The 23,045-nt window shown below is 36.2% G+C and overlaps 1 protein-coding gene across 3 annotated transcripts in view; it reads right to left on the bottom strand.

Annotated features, from left to right (window-relative positions):
* The window catches only part of BZW2 (basic leucine zipper and W2 domains 2), a 60,658-nt gene that overhangs the window by 27,281 nt on the left and 10,332 nt on the right, over positions 1-23,045 (bottom strand). For all 3 annotated transcript variants that reach the window (XM_020289846.2, XM_012781028.2, XM_076006396.1), the window contains 2 exons: positions 10,536-10,600; positions 3,396-3,572 (listed from right to left, as the gene is read on the bottom strand). In XM_020289846.2, the coding sequence (XP_020145435.2) occupies positions 3,396-3,572; positions 10,536-10,593 (235 nt within the window). In that variant the 5' untranslated portion in view covers positions 10,594-10,600. The remainder of the gene's footprint in view (positions 1-3,395; positions 3,573-10,535; positions 10,601-23,045) is intronic.

Consider the following 23,045-nt stretch of genomic DNA (forward strand, 5'->3'; position numbering starts at 1 on the left):
GAATTCAGCTGAATTATATTCTCCTTAGCCTATCACCTCCTCTATAGGCTTCAGACTCCAGCATACAATTTCATAAGTAAATTAGTTTTTGGAGGAGTCAGCTCCTTCAGGAGTCTATTTTCACTGAATTAATATATGCATGAGATTTAATTAGCCCTTTTTAATGAATACAACCACCTGGAACAAAATTTTATTAAGATGAATACCTTTAAAAACTCTGGGCTAATTATTCCTACCTGATAGAAATTACATAACTGAAAAGTCTGGTTTTGAAACTGTAGACTTTTCTTTTAATAGCTAGTTTTAAAAGTTACATTCTTATACAGAACACTTATTGCACACTAATAATATTGCTATAGCTTGCATTCCAATTTATTTTTCCTTATATTGGGACCAACTATTAGCTGCCATTTCTAACATTTTTGGAGTGTCTGCTGTTTTCTTCAAGGTATAAGTAAAAGTAAAGTACTTCTTGTAGGTATTATAGAAAGGGTAAAACTGAAAGACCAAGATGGCTGTTGTTTCAAGAATAATGAGAAAGTAAATTTTTTTGTGTGTGTGTGAAGAAAATTCCTACATACTTAATAATTAAACAAAGTGTTCATATAAAAAAGAATGCATCTCGGCCGGGCGTGGTGGCTCATGCCTGTAATCCTAGCACTGTGGGAGGCTGAGGTGGGTGGATCACTTGAGGTCAGGAGTTCAAGAGCAGCCTGAGCAAGAGCAAGACCCCGTCTCTAATAAAAATAGAAAAATTAGCCAGGTGTGGTGGCATGCACCTATAGTACCAGCTACCTAGGAGGCTGAGACAGGAGGATTGCTTGAGCCCAGGAGTTTGAGGTTGCTGTAAGCTAGGCTGATGCCACAGCACTCTAGCCTGGGCAACAGAGTGACACTGTCTATACAGATAATTTAATATGGGGAAGTCACATAAGAAGTTGCATCCAGAGACATGGGAGGAGGTCTGGGTGGTCTCATGTAAGGGAAGAGTATAAAGTAGCTCAGGAATGACAGAAGCATCAACAGTGCTGCCTGGAGGTCACTCAGGACTGAAAAGGGACCATCTGACAGACTAACACATTTATGTATGATTTAAAGAAGAATCAAAAGTCATTGAAAATTATTCTTGTATTCAGTTTACCAGTGTGTTGATAAAAATATGCCATAGTTAATGAAATACGAAAAGCCAATAATCATATCAGGAAATGTTCAATTCCACTATTGACTTAAAAATTTTAACTGTAAATATTTATCAGTAACCCAATGCACAAAGATATAAAAAACTGACAGAATTGAGTACCTAACATTGCTAAAGGACTCAAGATTTTTGACAAAAATGTTAACCAGAACATTCTTTTGAAAGGCTGGCTTCTCAGATAGGTAGATATAGATATAAATATCTCCATCCTTTAATCCATCAATCCTTTGCTAAGTAGATAAATATAAGACCACAAAGATAAGTATGCACAGACATTGATGACATTGTTGTTTATAACAGCAAAAAGTGGAATCAACTTAAATATTCTTTAACATCAGTTTGGCTTTAATTCGTTTTAGAGTCATCCAGTGTAACACTTATGAGTGTGAAAAGTAATAACATATTACTGAATGAATATAAATTAGCATGTAAAGCATCATATTTGTATAATATCATACAAATTATTTGTATCACCCAATTTTCAAAAGTTTATGAGGTAAAGAGATTTCTAGAAGGGAATTAACCAAAATGTTAAGAATGATTATCTCTGAATATTGGCATTTGGACACACCATAGATGTCTTATGTTTATTTTTCCTCAAGAAGACACCCTAGGGCTTATTTTCAGGGGATGTGTTATTTTCCCCTCAAAGCCTCAGCTTGCAGCACTCACAGGATGGCCGGGACCTGACATGGGGAGCCAACCTTGTTGGTGGGGCTGCCCACACCTTTCTGGTCACCTCTGGGATAGTAGCTGTCATGATGGGGCAGATGAGAAGGGCTGCTCATTTTCTTTACCGCTCCGCGACAAAATGCATGGGGTGTGCAGATACGCTGCGTAGCCATGCCCATCACTAGGGATTATTTTATGGGTAGGTCTTATTTTCTAGAAAACACGGTATATGTATCAAAACAGATTGCTTGAAATAAGAGCCCAGAGAAAAAAGAATTTAAGGGCAGCTCCACCTCAAAATAGAGGAATGTATTCACTGAGTCTCAAAGCCAAGGAAGATTGCCTCAAGCAGTGTTTCTCAAGAAAAGGCACTGTGGCATTTCTTTCATTTCCTGGTATGTCCCTAGTAGGGAAGGTTAGGCTGCATACCTGGACCCCACCCTGACGTCTTTGTAACAACCAAACACTTCCACATGTTTGCAAATTGAAAATCACTGTCCTAGGAGATTTGACCACTTCTAGTAATTAATGGCTAACACAGGTACTAATTATAAGAAATAAGGTCTAAAAGAATAAAGGAAAAATAAGTGGTTACGATACCTAACAAACACTTGGACCAATGATTTAAGACACTTACATAGTAATCTGAAGCCTTCTTACCTAATGTCTCTGCTCCATAAAATGAAGCTTTCATTTTACTTTTACCTACTTTATTAATTTCTAGTCTTCTATCTTTAATTCTCCCAACTATATACTCACGATTAAAAGGATTTAAAAAAAAAAATGAGGTTTAGGCTAGGCAAGGTGGTTCACATCTGTAAGTAATCTCAGCAATTTGGGAGGCCAAGGAAGGAGGATCACTTCAGGCCAGGATTTGAGAGTAGCCTGGGCAATATAGTGAGACCTTGTCTCCATGCAAAATAAATTAAAAAATTAGCCAGGCACAGTGGTGTGCAGCTGTAGTCCCAGATACTTGGGAGGCTAAGGCAGGAGGATCATTTGAGCCCAGGAGATTGACGCTGCAGTGAGCTATGAGCTATGATCCTGCCACTGTACTCCAGTCTGGGCAACAACACAAAGCCTATGTCTTTTAAGAAAAAAGGAGCAAGGTTCAAAAGAAAAGCTGCTATGCGACATTTGGGTTCATTATACAAGAAGGATCTAGATGACATGCACTAAGTTATGTGCTTCTGCAGAAATTAGCCTTTTAATGAACCCTCAAAAACATTCAAAGATTAGGGACACTGGGAAAGTTAGCTTTTAGCCAAAGCAAAGTGGCCACCTGTGACCACATGTCAACAATAACCCTTGTTTCTATGCCTTTCTTAACTAATAATCACCCACATTAATACCATTCCAAATTGTAAGGCAAAAAATTATGGACTCCCATTTGTGTTTTACATCAACTCTAGTAAATATAAGCTTATAAAGATTCTATCTTATAGGGAAATACTTAAGTAGAATTGGAAATACACACACACACACACACACACACTACTAGAAGATGTGATAATGCATGGCTTACCAAGCATACTGCCAGCCACCAAAATATCGAAGAGTGTGTCCGCATAGCGACGATAATCTAATCTTGAGCCTGTAGAGTCCAGGAACTTGGCTACAGCTTCAAGGTCATCACCAGCTTCGTTAAGCCCCTGGACAAGTGTATCCCTGAAAACTGTGGGTTCAAATTTCTCTTTTTCATCTAAAATGAAAAATTCATAAGATTATTCCTTTGTGTACGTATCATATTCTCCAAAGATACTAACCGTATATTTACTTTGTTCACAGGGCTGTTTGATAATGTGATTATTTAAAAGGTAAAGGACAATTTAAATTTTTCTATCAGATTTCCATGCTTTGAAACTCCTTATTTAAACATTTACTCAAATAATTTATTTCTGTTCAATATGGCCACAGAAATGTTTAACTCTAATACACAATATAATTGATGATTATCTATGTTTGTCACTTATAGGATAGGCCAATGTAATCGACTAACCCTAATCAGAGAAAAAAATAGAGAGTATAACAATCAAAATTTAAATTTTTATTTCATCTGAGATAGAAAATGACCCACAGAGAATCACCAAATAATACAAGAAAATATATAGATATAAATAAGAAATAAAGATTGGGAGGGGAAAATAAGGAGAGATGCCTCTTTAAAAGATAATTTATTCCAGAATACTTAAATATTTAATAAATGCCATGAGCTACATATGTATATTTATAGCTTCAGAGCAGATGTTCTAAACTTTTTGGTCTTATGACCCCTTGACACTCTAAAAGTACTGAAGATTCCAAAGAGCTTTTTCATTTATGGAGGTTATATCTATGGATACTTGTTTTACTAGAAATTAAAACAGATAATTTTAGAATATGTATTCATTAGCATTGATAAGACTGATATAGAAAGGCACAAGGGAACTGCAATGGTGAATGGCACACATGTGTGGTAAGATCAGGATTTGGAAGGAGTTTTGGTCTAGACTCTATCTAGCAAGACTTCTTTTGGAAGACTGGTTTGGAGTCAGGTCTTGAACAAAGCAGAGATCATATAATGTTGAAAAATGAAGACGACAAACCAGAGGTCAGACTAGGAAGAAGAAAATGAATATACTAAAGGTAAAGGATGGAAGATTCAATTCTAAGGACATTACCTTTCCCCACCCTGCCCCCAACCCATGGAGAATAAATCTGGAAGTTGGGAGAGAGGAGTAAACGAACTCAACATTTCAAAAGAAAAAACTGTATCATAAATATCTTTAGAGAGCTAAAGTGAAGATGCTGCAACTTGACGAAGAAGAAAAGGAGGAAGGAGGAAAGGAAGGAAAAGGAAGAGAAAGAGGAAGGAGAAGGAAAGAGAAAACTATAAAAATATTTTATAAACAATAAAAGAGTTATTGGGAACAAAAAATAGAAAAGTGAAAAACTCAACGGAGGAATTAAAAGAGAAAGTTAAGAATCTCTCTTAGAAACTAGAATAAAAGACCAAAGGCTTTAAAATAGTAGCCAAAAAAAAAAAAGAAAAACAAAAGAAAAAGGGTAGATTAGTCAAATATCCAAAAGTTATAATTATAATAAAAAAACAGAATGAAAAACAAAGTAAAATGGCTGGGCGCGGTGGCTCATGCCTGTAATCCTAGCACTCTGGGAGGCCGAGGTGGGCGGATTGCTCGAGGTCAGGAGTTCGAAACCAGCCTGAGCAAGAGCGAGACCCTGTCTGTACTATAAATAGAAATAAATTAATTGGCCAACTAATATAAATAGAAAAAATCAGCCAGGCATGGTGGCACATGCCCGTAGTCCCAGCTACTCGGGAGGCTGAGGCAGCAGGATTGCTTGAGCCCAGGAGTTTGAGGTTGCTGTGAGCTAGGCTGACGCCATGGCACTCTAGCCCAGTTAAGAGAGTGAGACTCTGTCTCAAAAAAAAAAAAAGAAAAAAGAAAAGAAAAGAAAAACAAAGTAAAGGATATTATTTCAAAAATTTCAGTAAAGTTTTACAGATTTGAAGGGTGTGAGTTTCCAAATAATTTTGGCTGTCTGGGCACCCAGCATGATGATTGAAAGTAGATCCACACAAAGTACACTCATTATGGTGAAATTTCAGAATTCTGGGAACACAGCAACTATCTAAGGTTTCTGGGACAAAAAAAAAAAAAAACAAGTGATATATAAGTATTAAGAAACAGACATTGAATTGCTCAACAGAAATGCCAGAAGCTAGAAGAAATTCATCAGAATTCTGAGGGAAAACAATTTCCAACTTAGAATTCAAGTTAGCCAAACTTTTAATCAAGGGTAAGAGCAGAATGAATATATGTATATTGAAATATTTAAGGTCTCAAAAATAGTGAATAACTAAGGAGTAAGTCGGGAGATCCCAGGAAAAAAAGGGAGAAACACGAGACAGGCAAGAGTAGTTTTGTGGATAATGGTGAACGGACATTTCAAGCATTTTGGTTCACAGCTCTGTAACTGGCCTACACAGCACCTCGACCAGGAAAGAAAGTTGTTCAATATAATAATATGATACGATATAAGAATTCCTTTAATACTATCTTCGCCATAAATTCTGAAGTGTTTTGTATTTAGAGATTTATACAACGGCAAAGGGAAAGAAAGGTTAGAATTGAATAGTTTTATAGCACAAAAAACTAGTGTGGGGGGGGAGAAAAATTATTAAATTTATTAAATTCAGAGATAACAAAAATGACATTCAGAAAAAGGAAAGCAATCAAATAACAGTTCGCCTGTGAATAGCACGTATAAAGTCACAGTAATATAAACCCTAGACACTGGTCTAGCTGAAATTATGACAGAATGAGGGAACAGCGAAGAAGGACAGGAGGTATGCAGGTGGGCAGGGCAGTGAAAAAGAGCTGAATCCTCACCTTCCACAGTAGTTAAGTGCATGCTTAATACTTCCAGTAGAAAGACAAAGAAATAGCCATGCCTGGTGAATGCACAACCTTGATAAAATTAAAAATTACATTTAAAAACCACACAGCAACTGCTTACTTTGTACAGACTGACTACTCCTAGTCGGATAACAAAAGGGATGGGTTGTAATCGGTTAACACCGATGACATCAGCATCAGAACCAGAGAAGAATGGCATGCCCAGTACCAGTCAGAGTCACGCAGCATACCATAAAGACACACATAAATTAACTGGAACAATATTCATCATGAGCAAGAGATGAAAAGTCCTTTTGATGCTTTAAGCAAAACATTATGCAGCCAAGAACATGCAAATGTTGACTGCAGGAAAAAATATAATTGGGGTCTTGTTTTGCAGAGGGGGAGGAAAATGGATGAGAACTCTAGAGGAATATATTATGTGGAGCTGGAGGAGGGGGTAACTGTGTCTCTACACAAGAGGAACCCACTGGCAAGCAAGGAAAACCTCACCTCCCACTTAGGGGTCTCTAGCCAAAGGGTAATTCTCCTTTCCCCTTGGAGAAAGGTATTTTCTTTCCTATAATATGAGAATACAAGTAAAAAGATCACAAGCTGTTTATTAAGCCTTGTGACCAGCTTCCAAAATCAACTGAGGCCATCGCCACAAGGGCACTACAGCATGCTTGGAGGTGGGCTCAGGTGGTAGAACAGATTTTGATGATTTTGAAAATGCGAATGGAGGCATTGGGAAATATAAGTTGGTAAATGAGGAAAACCCCAGACTATGCCGAGAATCCAAGCAGAGGGCTTTGTTTTGAATTTAAGAGACAACTTAAAACTTGTCTGTAAAAAGGTCTTTATCCTCTCATTATAATTTTCCAAAAGAATTGCCAAGAAACAGAAAAAGGAAGATAGCATATCATGGCCAAGGATATTTCAATAGACAACAATAAGGTATTAGATCGAAATGACCACTTATAGCTTGGGAATATTAAAAAGTTATAGTGGCATGATAATTCTCTTACAGAGTGAAAAAAGCTCCCAGTTGCTAAGACTAAGACCCATCAAGAGGAATAGAACATTCCCATACAAGAAAATGGCAAGAACACTAATGGAAATTTGGGAAACAAGACAACAATTTACCTAAAGATTCCTATTAATCTGAAAAAACAGCACATGCAGCTTGTATTTTATTTGAGGGCAGTCTAGCAAATATACTAACAAAATTCTAATGAAAATATGACATTGCCTCCTTGAATTTCTATTTGGCAATTCAAACCTTGCTTGAAATGGGATTGTATCATTATTAGGGTCTGAAATGTATACTGTGTTGGTGAATCGCAAGTGTGACACTAAAGAGTTAGTCATAACAGCCTTTGTACTGACCTAGAGAAACAGGCCTATTACTGACACTTAAATATGCCTATATCTTATCTAACTTGCTTACTATGGAACTACAGTAACTGGTTTATATAGTATTTTTCCAACCTGCTAATTAAGTGATAAATAACATAACCTACATTCCTTTATAAATATCACTGAAGTTTTAGTAAACGAATTAAACATATCATGTATTTTCTAACTACACACACACATATTTACATATATTTCAAAATGTAAAGGTTTACTCAACTATTAACTATCACCACTTACCATGAATCTAAGAGTGATTTAAAACCAACAGCACAGGGCTAAAGTGTGAGGCACAAACCTTAGCACATGGTCACTCTAGATGCCTGCAATTTGGCCATTTTTGCTCTCCTATTTTCACTAATTTTAATCCAATTTCTCTAAAAATCCATATGGAAAGGCCAGTTCAATCAGCAAATATTTAATTTAGCAAAGCGTAACAATGGCTTGTGGGAGAAATTCTCAGACTCCCACAAGCCACTCTGGAAAACATAACAACTTTGGAGCACATGCCATAAACAAGATGTGAGCATTTCATAAAGGAAAATAGGGCCTGAATGGAGTTCTCTATATTGTGTCTTATCATAATGTTTACATTTACTGTTAAGCAATAAGAAATACATCGTTATACTAACTTGGCATCCAAGAGCATTAGCTTTGCTAGGAAATAGTTTCAAAGTGATGACAGATCTTCAGAAAATAGCCTATCAAAATGACCTTGAAATACCCTCAGTAGCTTTTTTCGCCTCGGCTCTACAAAACTGCTAACCATTTATTTGAAGTCAGCCCCTTTATAACAGCAAAGAAAAGCCATGGCATGATAAATTGTCAGGAGGTAATTCCCTACTACGAAGAGCAGAAAACGAGGTTCACTCAATTTTTTTCTTTCCCCAATCAGCAGCTTGGCACAAAATGGCTCAAGTATTGCTTAATTTCCCAACAGACCTGAGTTATATAAATCCGCATCAACTGACAAATAATATATATTTCTCAGTAGCTTCTCTGCATACTCTAGTAGTACTCTCTTGACCACGGAATGAATCAGAGGCGAACCTGTTCACAATGAGAAAACCTCTCCTGTTCTAAACTGAAGACAGACGGTAAGGGCCGGTTTATTTGTTGAACCACATCTGCTGTTGTGCAACACATTCTTGGGCCCTTTCTTGCTCTCAGCTCAGTTACAGTGAATCAGCGTCACACTAATGAAGCCACTTGAGCCGGAGATCCAGGTCTGAGATTAACACGTTCCCTCGGTGGGCAGGCAGTGGAAAACCTTTCTGCGCCTCACAGTCGGGCACATATTAACTATTATCACATTACTAGCTCCCACAATACCTCAACTGTAAACAGGTTTCTGAGCTATATTGTTCATTACTGATAAGTCCTTTTGAAATCATCCACGTCATTTTCCCTTCAACACTGCCTTAAACAATGGGACAATGAATGCATTCTGGTTAGCACCTTTTGTTTGATGATCTGTTTTCAGATTTCAACGGGGAACTGGAGCAGGGACACGATTTCTAAGACTAAGATGAGTACTGAATAGAGGGAGGTGGCTCAGGCTATATATTTGTACTTATTTACCTTATGGGGATGAGCCAGGAAGGAAAAAAAAAAAAAAGCGAGAAAAAGGAGAGTGCAAGACAGAAATACTGTACAAAATAACCATATTCTGATTACTTTTAAATTTTTTTTTATGTTCATATTTGTGTGTGTGTCTGTGTCTGTGTATGTGAACTTGAAGCTTTCCAGCAGGCAGCACACAGTTAAATTCAGTCTATCTGGTGACTCTTGCAAACTCCTATGACCCAAATGATGTACTGTACCCTTGTATAGGGACTTTTTTTCTTTCCACAGGACTTGCTACTTAAGTGGACACAGCATTGCAAGAGAACACGGGCTGCAGATGCTGCCTGAGCACAGGCAAGGCCAAAGGCACACAAAAGTGGTTTATTGATCAAACTATTCAGTATTCAAAAATCATTACATGGGATTATGCTTCAACAGTGTTCATTCTACACATTTACTTCCTTAAATATTTCTCAGTCACTCCTTTTAATGTTATTTAACTTAATTTACACCATGTTTCCTCTTTCAAAGTTTCCCTATTGAGTTTCAGTTCTACTAGTTTTTTATCTAAGAGAACCTCTATATCATTATGCAAAACTGTCTAAGTGTAAAACCATGTTTAAGATGTTCTTTATACAGAAAGGACATTAAGAGGAACATTATTTAAAAAAGAGAAGGCACACAAATAGAAATGTTATCAGTGATCAAACTAAACTGGGTTTATTACTCCTCTCTCCACAATAAAAGACACTTGAAAATATCATTTTAAGGGTTTTAAGAGTATTTAGGGCAGTAGATTCGACTTCTTAATTTCTCAAAAAGTAAAAAAAAAAAAAATCTTTAATATATAACCTCCTAATTTACTTTTCTCTTAGTTTTACCATCTTTGCCATCAACACTTTCTCAAAACAACAAAGAAAGCAAAAACCAAATATAAATGCTGATGTCAAAATCGGTAAAGTTTATCGATTGCCTTCGTAACTTCACCAGAGTAAGACAATGTAAACAGGTATAATTACCTCCGCTTTGTAAATAGACACATAGCTCAGGCACGTTAAATGTCTTGTCCAACATCAAACACCTAAGTAGCTGGCAATTTGAGGGCTCAAATGCAGAACTTCAGACTCTACATTCAGACCTCAAATTAGTAGAATTAGTGAGGCTAGGTGAAAACAGAGATTATTTGAATTCTTCTCCTCCAATTTTATATTTTGACTAGAAATTTAAATAAATACACCCCCACACTGATAGCCACACACCCACAAACACAAAATGCAACCTACCCCTTTTCCGAGTTTTGAACCGCTGGCCTGTTAGCACTGGCTTCTGATGCTTATTCATAAAATTTCTGAAAACAAAACGAAAACAAGATTATGTTATTTCAAACAAGCAGTTCATATGAAAAACATGTGGCTAATAAATATATGTTCAACCTCACCCATAACTGAATATAATTTTAAAATGAGATCTAATTTAGACCATCAGACTAGCAAAAATTTTTAAGTCTACCAATGTTGAGTGTTGGCAAAGGACATAGGGAAAACCACCAGACATCCACTTTGGCATAAAGGTTAAACTCCATGTGATACTTTTGGGAAGCATTTGGTGAGGATAAGGAAATATTCACACATACATGATCTTGGTCTAGCAATACCTTACTGGGAATTTATCCTACAGTTATGCCCATGTAAGAATGCAAATATACCTGCAGATAGCTAGATATGTGTTATTGGACTGAGTTGAAGCATTGTTGGATATATAAAAAAAAATGAAAAGTGAAATGTCCATAAATATGAGTCTGAATAATTTAGCCACCAAATGGAACACCACGAAGCCTTATGAAAGAATGAATTAGATGCAACTATATTCCATTTCTGGCCCTCACGTTATGTGTGTATATTCAACGCACACCTCTTCCCATCATTCATTGAGTTCCAGACACACTGTCCTCTTTGTTTTGCTTCCAATAGCCCAGGCAAGGTCCAGTTTCTGAGGTTCTGTATCTGTCTCTCTTTTGGGAAGGAAGGATCTTCCCCAGCTGTCCACATGCCTTACTTTCTGCATTCATTCCAATGCCTCCTTTTCAAAGAGGCCTTTCCTGACCATCCTCATGACAACTTCACTCCCTTGTCACCCTCTGACAATCCCTAACTTTATTTCTCTTCAGAGGCTTTAGCAGTGCCTGACATTTTATTATTATCCATTTGTGGCCTATTTCCCCCATGAAAGTGTGACCTCCAAAAGGGTAGGGGCCTTGTAGGTTTGACTCAATGCTATATCTTTAGCACCTAAATACTGAGCAAAGTTTAAGCATTTAATAAATACTTGTCAGTGCTGCTGCGCTGATATGGAAAGATGTCCAAGGCATATTGTTAGTGGGAAAAAGCAAGTTGAATAAAATAATGTTAAGTACTTGGCTAAAAAGGGGATGTATACAATGTATGATTTTCTATGCAAGAAAAATTTAAGAAGGATACAAGAAACCGTTCACAAGTTTTTAACTTTTTGTTTGCCGCAGTGGATGGGGATTTGGGTACTCTATATTCTTCTACTGGATTTAATATACAATTAAAAATATAGTGAATTATCTTTTTTAAAAACTGTAAAACCTGCTCCACAAGACCTCTTAAGAGTTGAGAATAAATAAGCTTGGTGGCATAAATATTATAAACTGAACATATGTCTACCTTGCTTAAATTATGAAGGCCAAACATTTCAGATAATGTGCATTATTCAAGGATGTCATTACTTTTCAAAGCTTTTAGAAATTGATTTGAAAATGTCTAGATTTTGCCAAATACACCATCAAGAAAATTTATAGTATAAATACATTATTTAATTACTTCTCAAAGGTTCTTTAAAAATCCTTAAGAATATGGAAAAATTATTATTTAATTTATGTATCAAATCTTCCTTCCTCCCCATGAAAGAGAAACTTACAGCTTCACATAAAAAAAAATCTGTTTATTATTGAAAACTTCAACTTGATTATTATTTTATTTTAAAAGTGAAACTAATTAAAAATAAAGTAAGCACAAAAAGTAATTTATTACACGGTTTGAGCAGACAATTTTTATCAATCCTATAAAGTAAAATGAACTTAATACATCATGCTTTGAGATACAAAGATCATTAAGCCAGAAGCCATGCCCTCGAGGAACCCAGTGGGAGGGATAAAACCCAGACATTTGCAATACAATGTCATAGTTGAAACAACAGAAGCACAGACTAGGAGGGTAGAGAAAGAAACTGGGAGTCATTCTGTGTATAGTGCAATGGCCACATCTATTTAAAGTTACAAATGCTATAATCTTAATCAATGAAATCCCATTTCATTTAATGAGTGTTGGAAGTTGAGCTTCTAACACATCATTTATATTCACTGCAAAACTCTTTTCTTCAGAAATTTCCCTGTTGGCATTTTCAACACTCACTCACGATCAGGAAATATTGTATTGGTATAAAAGTGATGATAATGTATGTACGTTTCTCTCATTGGCTCCCCACCTCCACAGTACAATAGATATTATACAAAATATATTCTTACGTTAGCAAAGAAAAATATCTGTCAAGAGCTTGGGTTCTGTACCATGATGCAAGAATATAAATAGAGCTCAGTTAGCCTGAAACTTCTCCGGCAGGTGAACATGTAAGCAAGGAATTACTCTCTGCCAAAGATGTTTTCATTTATTTGTTTTTTAGAGACCAGAATTTCACTATCTTGCCCAGGCTGTCTGTGAACTCCTGGGCTCAAGCAATCCTCCTGCCTCAGCCTCCTGAGTAGCTGAATGCCACCACACCCCAGCTAAAGATGTTTAAAATTTTGTAAATTTACAAAATAAAAAGTGTGAGTCCCTCTAAAAGTTTTATTTTGGGGTTTAGAATACAAATTCTTGGAATTCCCTAATTAACTCTATCTTTACACTTTGTTTCTATTTTTTCTGTTAATGAGGAATTATCACCAAACACAACATATGAGAGAATTACTCTATTTTCAAAACCTTTAGCTTTTATACTTAGTTTACTTCTAAGCACAAAAGTTTGTTTCTTCATAGCCCAGTTATGTGCACTTATTTTTCACGCCCTTGATATATTCCATGTGGAAGATAACATAATAAATAACATGCAAACATACAAATGTACTCAAAGATTTTGATATAAATAACACCAAAAATTGAAACAAACAAAAACAAAGAAAAAACTCACCCACTGGTAGTGAAAGACTAAATGAAGATATTCTGCTTACAGAGAGTTATCTATCCTTTAGCTGTTACTATTTGGGGCAGAGGCTTGGCTTTCCTCTAAATTTAGCTCTTCACGCTCCACTATAATCTGCTGCAGTGAGGGTTAGGCTTTATAAGGTACTCCCTGAGCCCTTATAAAAGCCCTGTCCTAGGAGAAGCAAGGGCACTTGGAATAAGAAACTTTGCTAGCTTAAACATGGGAAAATAACAAAGAGTAGCAAAGACAGTTCTATTAGGCCACTGTCAAAAGCTAACTTTTAGTACATTACACTACAACTTAAAATCAACTAATGAAAACTACATAAGTTAAAAAAATAAAACAAAATCCTCAAAGACAAATTGGTCTGGGGTACAACCTACGCATAATGACAATTTGGCTTCTATTTTAAAAACTATGAGCCAAATACAGGCCGGCCTGGTGGCTCACTCCTGTAATCCTAGCACTCTGGGAGAACGAGGCGGGTGGATTGCTCGAGGTCAGGAGTTTGAAACCAGCCTGAGTAAGAGCAAGACCCCCATCTTTACTAAAAAATAGAAACAAATTAATTGGCCAACTAAAAATATATAGAAAATTAGTCGGACATGGTGGTGCATGCCTGTAGTCCCAGCTACTTGGGAGGCTGACACAGGATTGCTTGAGCCTAGGAGTTTAAGGTTGTTGTGAGCTAGGCTGACACCGGGGCACTCACTGTAGCCTGGGCAACAAAGCGAGACTCTGTCTCAAAAAAAAAAAAAAAAAAAAATTGTAGGTAAAATAGTAGAATGGATTGAAAATGTTTCACATGTCATTGAGAGTAAACACTTCTTGTATACTCCACGAGATAAAAGAAGACTATAAAAATACTAAAATGATCCGATCTGTCAAAATGTAGAAGGTTGATATTCTATTAATGAATCAAACATTTTTGAATAAATTCCTAGTTATGTCTAAATTGAAAAGTTTTTCCATCTAACATGTTAGTTATATTTCACCCCACCTTGCTTTATTAATCTTCTAATGTCCCATTTGCAAGTTCCATCCCCTAACTCCCAACCAGATGGCCCAGGTACAACAATGGCCTATCAGCATGGATGGATTTCTTGGCACCTGGGCACCAAGCCTCCCAGTTGTCCAGCTTAAGTGGATTGGCACCTTGTATGCTGACTGTTCAGTCTTAGCTGATACTCTTCTTTCTTTAGTTCTCTCTCATCATTTGGGAAAGGAACTGATCTACCAGAGGACATATCTTCTAGTTGTCCCCACAGCGGAATGACTGTTCTTGCCTAGGAATCTGGGTTGGGGTCTTATACTCTATTTTTGATTGTTCTTCTGGTTTGGCCCATCTTTAAACCATGATAACGTGCCTTGTAGATAGAACATGCTATACAAGTATTATATGCCATGCATATAATAACTCTGCTGATTCAAACAACCTTAACTTTATGAATATATATATGCTAAAGCAGAGGTCACATTTTTTCTGTAAAAAAATGAAAAGAAAACATTTTAGTCTCTGTGAGCTATAAGGATTCTGTTTGAATTACTCAATTCTGCTGTTACAGTCGGAAAGCAGCCATGAACCATATGCAAACAAATGGTCATGGCTGTATTCCAATAACACTTTATTAACAAAACAATTGGTGGGCCAGATTGAGCCCTCAGGTGGTAGTTTGTGACCTCCTAATCTAGAGCAGTGTATCCAATAGAACCGCAATGATCTACTGAGTCGTGGAAATGTGCCTAGTGTGAATGAAGAACTAAATGTTTACTTTTATTTCATTTTACTAATTAAAATTTAAACTTAAATAGCCAGTGTTGCTAATGACGACATGTTGGGCAATGCAGTTTTAAATTGATCCTTACAGATCAAAACACTTAAATTTGATAAAAAGGTAAAAATACATCTAAATAAATATTTTAAATTAGTATTTTTCAAATAAGATAGCTCTGAGGAGCATTTGGCACAAATTTTCAAGCTATGTGCTTATAGTAGAAAGAAAAAATACCACACTTTACCTTTCTTTCTTTTTTTTTTTTTTTTGTTGCCCAGGCTTGAGTGAGTGCCGTGGCATCAGCCTAGCTCACAGCAACCTCAATCTCCTGGGCTCAAGCAATCCTGCTGCCTCAGCCTCCCGAGTAGCTGGGACTACAGGCATGCGCCACCATGCCTGGCTAATTTTTTGTGTATATATATATATATATATTTTTTTTTTTTTTTTTGAGACAGAGTCTCACTTTGTTGCCCAGGCTAGAGTGAGTGCCGTGGCGTCAGCCTGGCTCACAGCAACCTCAATCTCCGGGGCTCAGCGATCCTACTGCCTCAGCCTCCCGAGTAGCTGGGACTACAGGCATGCGCCACCATGCTCAGCTAATTTTTTGTATATATATATTTTAGTTGGTCAATTAATTTATTTCTATTTTTGGTAGAGACAGGGTCTCGCTCAGGCTGGTTTCGAACTCCTGACCTTGAGCAATCTGCCCGCCTTGGCCTCCCAAAGTGCTAGGATTATAGGCGTGAGCCACCACGCCCGGCCTCTATATTTTTAGTTGGTTGATTAATTTCTATATATAGTAGAGACAGGATCTTGCTCAGGCTGGTTTGGAACTCCTGACCTTGAGCAATCCTCCCACCTCGGACTCCCAGAGTGCTAGATTACAGGCCTGAGCCACCACGCCCAGCTGTACCACACTTTAAATAAAGCTTTCTGCTAGCAGTCATTGTTTAAGACTTTGGGGGGAGGGGGGAGAAGACCTTAAACTTTAAAGATTATAGGGCAACAACATCACCCCCCAAATACAAAGTATTTCATAAAGATATAATAATAACACATGAAACTCAATAAAATTGAGCCATTTCATTGCAATGTTCTCATGAAGTACTTTGTGTTTAGTTGTTTTAAGAATTACCTTTTATGCCGTATTCTAAATGAGTGAAATCATATACCATTAAAAGAAACTAAAAATTATCTATAATTATAAACTATTCTACTTTCTATGAAAGCTAAAATTGAAAATTAAAAAAAAAGGCATAATAAAATTCTTTACAGAAAGTGTCTGATCTAGGAATCTTTTGGGTTAATAACATTGTAGCATTATTCTCTCAAAAGAAACAAAAATAATTAAATTGGCTCTAAAAGTTTAAACAATTAACACTCTAAAGCAATAAACTAACTATATGTCTGTAATAACACTATAAAATTTGTTGCCCAGAATAGCATTAGTTCAGTTTACTGCCCTTATCGTGGTTTTAGAAACTAACAGCCTTTTCATGCTCAAAATCACTCAGCCTCTATAAAAAGCTTAATTATTTTATCTCCTAACAAATTCTGTGAACACTGTAGTATTTATAATAATTGAAAAAAATTAAAATTTAAAATAGCAGATAATCTAGTTATAAAAGAAAAATGTTTCTAAATAAAATTAAATATTCCTTTCTTTAATACAAAAATATTGCTGTATACTCACATCCCCTTCAATCTTATCCTTAATATTACAGAAAAATATCTTTCTTTTTTTTTTTTTTTTTTTTTAGTCACACAAGCCTTCCAGAGAAGAAAAATATCTTTCTTAAAAAGCATGAAACATAATAGTCCCCTCTTCAAAAAGTTATAAACATATTTTCCAGTGAGGAACATTAATGGAGAAATCTTTAATTGTGCTAAGTAACTACATTATAGGGAAAGAATTATCAAAGCCCAAAGAAATTGTGCTGTGAAAGAAAGAATACTAAGCTAACATATTAATCCAAATCTCCCTTAACAAAACATAAAGGCACCATGATATATTAATAGTTTTCATTTTAATGTTTCAAAATTATTTTATACCTTAAACTTAATATTCCTACCTTAGTTCTCTGAATGTTGGTTTTCTGTTTCCTTTTAAATATTCCCAAAATTACATTTTTTAAGTAACCATGTATTAATACAACCTCTTTATAGGAACAAATTAAGGCAATTACATAATGTCACTTACTTTATTTCAATGAAGTTATTTTTTTAAAATTCAAGTATAAATTAACTCCTAAATTACTTCCACTCTGCTAATCAATTTATGGCCTCTATTTAACACAATCTCTGAGGAGACCCTTAGGGCTTGCGCCTTCCCTTTTCTGGGCCATAGCACTTTTCCCAGAATTTTCCCTTCCCCCAACAAGTGGCCATGCTCATTCAGTCTTCCTGATGGTCTAACCTTGTTGTCTTGCTGATATCATTCTAATGTCTTGGAACACTTTGAAAGACTCAAACACATATACCTGCAGTCCCCAACCCTGGGGCCATGCATGGACCGGTACCAGTCCATGGTCTGTTAGGAACCAGGCCGTGTGCACAGCAGGAAGTGAGTGGCGGGTGAGCCAGTGGGTGAGTGAGCAAAGCTTCCTCTGTATTTATAGCAGCTCCCCATTGCTCGCATCACCGCCTGAGCTCTGCCTCCTGTCAGATCAGCAGCAACATTAGATTCTGCATTATGGTGAGTTATATAAATATTTCATTATATATTATAGTGTAATAACAACAGAAATAAAGTATACAATATATGTAAGGTGCTTGAATCATCCTGAAACCATGCCCCCTTCCCTGTCTGTGGAAAAAATTGTCTTCCATGAAACCAGTCCTTGGTGCCAAAAAGGTTGGGGACTGCTGACATACACTACCCACATTGTTGCATACTTTGGCTTTTAGAAAATCCATTCCTAAAATACAATGCTTCGGGGTATTTGCATAACTAATTGCCCCAAATCCTCTGCTCTAGATAAGTTCCTACAATGCACAGAAGAGCCCCTCACAACCAAGTATTATTTGGCTTGAAATTTCAATAGTGCTGAGGCTGAAAAAAACCCTACACTATGGAGGAAACAATGGTGCACAAAACCAGAGATGGTCCCAGCTCTCAAAGGTTGAAAATTTTGCACTCAGGTCTAAGCACAGAAGCAGTAACACATAAGCACATATTTCAGGAGGCTGAGGTAAGAGGATCACTTGAGCACAAGAGTTTGAGGTTGCAGTGAGATATGGTGATGCCACTGTACTCTAGCCTGGGCAAGAGAGCAAAACTCTGTCTCCCAAACAAACAAACGAATCCACAATTAGACTGTACAAAATAAATGTTTTCCATAGTCTTTGATACTAACATTTATTTCCACAATTTTATATCCTCTGATAGTTAGGGGGTGGTGGAAGATAGGCAAGATCATGGGTTTTAAGGAGAGAGGAAGCAAAAGAAGAAGTTGACCACCAGCAGACTGACTTTTCCTACTTTAGGATATTGCAATAATGGGAGGGAAAAAGACAACAAAAGAGGAATTTTAAAAAGCAATATATGACTGAAAATGAAACTAGCTAATTTTTGTGACTTAGAGAAAAACAATATGCTATGTAGATACTGCAAAATGCCAAAGTCTACAGACATGATGTATTCTTAGCTACTAGGACTCAACTGTGGTCAACATGAGTGGTGTAGGGGACATTTTATTTCTCTTATCTATACTTGTATATATTTTCTATAAAATAAATCTGAGTACATATAACTTTTATAGTTAGAAAATTGTGTATATTTAAGTGAAAAAAACTTTAACCTCTTTTGATGTTTGAACCAATTTCAAAAAAGTTACAAGCAATAATATTTGTGCATTAAAAAAGTGACACAAGGTCTAAATATCATTCTCTACTAAAAGAAACGAAGGTTCCTTGAACAAATGGCTGATTCCAAGGATGGTGCAGGGAAGAATCACTATGACCCTGGGACATCTTGTTTCAGCAAATACAAAAGTGTTTTTGAAAAAATTAAAACAACATAGACACCATCTTGCAAACAATGCCACTGGCCTAGCCTTGGAAAATTTGTGCACCAAAATAATTAAGGATAGCAATATCACACTGAATAAAATGAAAACTCATAGGTCTGTGCTCATAAATTTATGCTCATTTTAAAGAAAACAAGTTTTTCCTTACACAAGGAAAGGGAGGTAGTTGGGAAAGAGAAGGGAAAGATGGAATAGAAGATCACCATTTTGCAACCATCACATTAAAAATTGATTCATGCAAAAATCATCAATGCATGCTAAATCTATACAGGTGTGTGTGTGTGTGTGTGTGTGTGTGTGGAGGGGTGCTTGAAGATCAATAGGATACCTACATACTCTCAAATCATCTTCACAAAAATTACAAAATGACAAATAGTTAAGTACACATTAGAGAAACACCTTAACCATGGGATAATGGAAAATCACCTATCTCCAGATGTTTTACTCTGAAAAGAAGATGATGTTGTTCACGTGATATCCCTCATAAAAATGCACAACCTGAATCTAATCACGAGAGATAAACTCATATCTAGGGATGTTCTCCAAAACAACCGGTCTACATTCTTCAGAAACATAACTATCTTTTAAAAACAAAGACTAAAGAACTTTTCCAGATTAAAGAAAAATTAACTCTTGAGGGTGCTTATAATAAATGTCTTATGCTGGTAAATATATCCTTATATTTGGCTGTCCTGTGTACAAGAAGCTATTTTATTTATTTATTTAGACAGAGGCTTGCTCTGTCAATCTGGGTAGAGTGCAGTGATATCATCATAGCTCCCTGCCACCTCAAACTCCTGGACTCAAGCAACCCTCCTGCCTCACCTGCCTGAGGAGCTGGGACTGCAGGTACACATCACCACACCCAGCTGATTTTTTTCTATTTTTGGTAGAGATGGGGTATCCCTCTTGCTCACTTTAGTCTTGAACTTCTGACCTCAAGCAATCATCCCACCTTGGCTTCCCAGATTGCTAGGATTATAAGCATGAGCCACCGCGCTCAGCAAGCAGTTATTTTTAAAAACTGCCCTTATTGCTATATTAGAATAGGGGTTTTTTGATTCCCCCAATGAGGCTGCGGACCTAGACTATACAAAATCCAGGCATAAGCTCCCTATAAATCACTTAACCACACTGTGTGCTACCTTTGTTAGTCCTGCCATGGAAATATTTTTCTACATTACTGTCTTGAGGAGAGATGTAGAAGTATATAAAATGAAACTGAATATTATTAAAGATCACCATGATGAAAAGAAGAGAGGCAACAGCAAAAGAAAAAAATAAAGGTGTGCATGTATAAAATAGGATGTGTTTTTTTTTTAAAGAAATGATAAATCCTGCTAATTCGAAACGAGTATCTAAAGGAAAAGCTATGGTTCCTGAACAGAAAAGGGTTTAAAAGTTTTAATAAAACAACCCATTATTGAAATCCAAATCAAAACCATGATGATATATCACCTCGTCCCAGTTAGAATGACTATTATAAAAAACAAAAAATACATAATAACAGATGCTGGTAAGGATGTAGAGAAAGGGGAACTCTTATACTCTGTTGGTGGAATTGTAAATTAGTACAGCCATAATGGAGGCTGTACTAATAGCATGTACCAACAGTATGGAGGTTACTCCAAAAATTGAAAATAGAAGTACCATATAATCCAACAATCCCATTATTGGGTATATATGGAAAGGAAATGAGATGTCTGCAATCCCATATTGCAGCACTATTCACAATAGTTAAGATATGGAATCAACCTAAGTGTCCATTGTTGCATGAACAAATAAAGAAATTGTGGCATATATACATAGTGGAATACTACTCAGCCATAAAAAGGAAGGAAATCCTGTCATTTGTGACAATATGAATGAACCTAGAGGACATTATGTTAAGTGAAATAAGCTGAGCATAGAAGAGCAAATACCACATTATTTCATTCATATGTGGTATCTAAAGAAAGTTTATCTCATACAAGTAAAACAGTGGTTACCAGAGGCTGGGGAGAATAGGAGAGAGTGAAACATGGGGAGAGGGCAGAGGCTGGCCAACAGGTACAAAGTTACAGTTATACAGGACAGTGGTCTCCAACCTTTTTGGCACCAGGGATCAGTTTCGTGAGAAAATATTTTTCCATGGACAGGAGTGCAGGGGGCATGGTTTTGGGATGATTTGAGCACATCACATTTACAGGGCAGTCAAACCTCTCTGCTGATGATAATCTGTATTTGCGGCCTCTTACCATCATGATCTCAGATCATCAGGCATTAGATTCTCATAAGGAGTGCACAACCTAGAACCTGCACATGCACAGTTTATAGTAGGGTTCATGCATGCTCCTATGAGAATTTAATGCTGCAGCTGATCTGACAGGAGGCGGAACTTATGCAGTGATGCGGGTGATGGGGAGAAGCTGCAAATACAGATGAAGTTTCACTTGCCAGCCCACCACTCCCCACCTGCTGTGGGCTGTAGTTCCTAACAGGCCGTGGACCAGCACATGTCCACAGCCAAGGGGCTGGGGACCACATATATAGGAAGAATAAGTTCTAGTGTTCTATTGCACAGTAGGGTGACTACAGCCAACAAAACTGTATTGCATGCTTTAAAAGAGCTAGAAGAAAGGTTTGAGTGTTCTCACTATAAAGAAATAACAAGTGTTTGAGGCCATGAGTATGCTAATTACCCTGATTTAATCATCACACAATACATATATATCAAAACATCACATTGTACCCTAAATGTGTATAATTATTATGTGTCAATTGAAAACAAAATAACTCTTGCAAAAAAAATCTATTTTAAAGTATCATTATTTTTTTCTACATTAAGTATTTGAAGTACATCTAGCCAAGCAATAAACGTGTTAAGTATAAAATGTTACACAGTAACTTAACCAATTAAAAAACATATATTCCAGAATTTATCCATCAAAGTAATTTCTTCCTTCAATAAAGGAAAATGGTAAACTAAACAAAGAGTGCTGTCATTAATCAACTCTTTTTAATTCATAGATTTATGAACCTCTTATTTTAGCATTTTCCCCAGAGTCTCCAGGACATTCTTTTGATTACTCTCGATGATGAGAAATTTCATTGTTTGATAGAGGATTTAATTGTAGAAAATCAGAGGTATTTCTGAGTCTAATTCTAATCTGCTGAAAAAAAGTAGGTGACCATCTTGACGTTAGCTGGTGTGTCCAACCATATCACATTCCCCAACACACATACTCTTTTTATGCATGATATTTTTATAACAAAATACTGAAAAATAAAAAAGTAGGTGAACAAACTGAGTAATATGAGCATTATAAAGCAATGCACCAGATTTTCATATATTGCCTTCAAAGGCAATACTTTGCAATGAACAATTTAAAAAATAGATTAATTGAAGTATCAACTGAGTAAATATATATTCTCACAAAGTGATGATTTGGAAGGTCTGTATCTCCCAAGATTTGGTTTTATGTTATCCATTATGTTAATTTATCTTATGGTCATTCACTTTATATATCATAATGCACACCACTTAATTATTTGATAAAGGTGTGAAAAAATTAATACCTGTTATAAAAAAAATTCTTTTAAAAATTGACTTTGACTATAAAGTCAGCTCACCACATACATTATAGAATATGTAGGGAAAATTTGGGAAAAGTATCTATAAATCTTTCAGTAATGACCACTATTCACATTTAAACATATAACTGTATATCTGTGTATAGTTATGTGATTATAACTATATAATCCTCCATTCTTTTAGAGGACTCATGCA

The sequence above is a fragment of the Microcebus murinus genome, chromosome 9, assembly GCF_040939455.1.
Source record: "Microcebus murinus isolate Inina chromosome 9, M.murinus_Inina_mat1.0, whole genome shotgun sequence".
Classification (NCBI taxonomy): Eukaryota; Metazoa; Chordata; class Mammalia; order Primates; family Cheirogaleidae; genus Microcebus; species Microcebus murinus.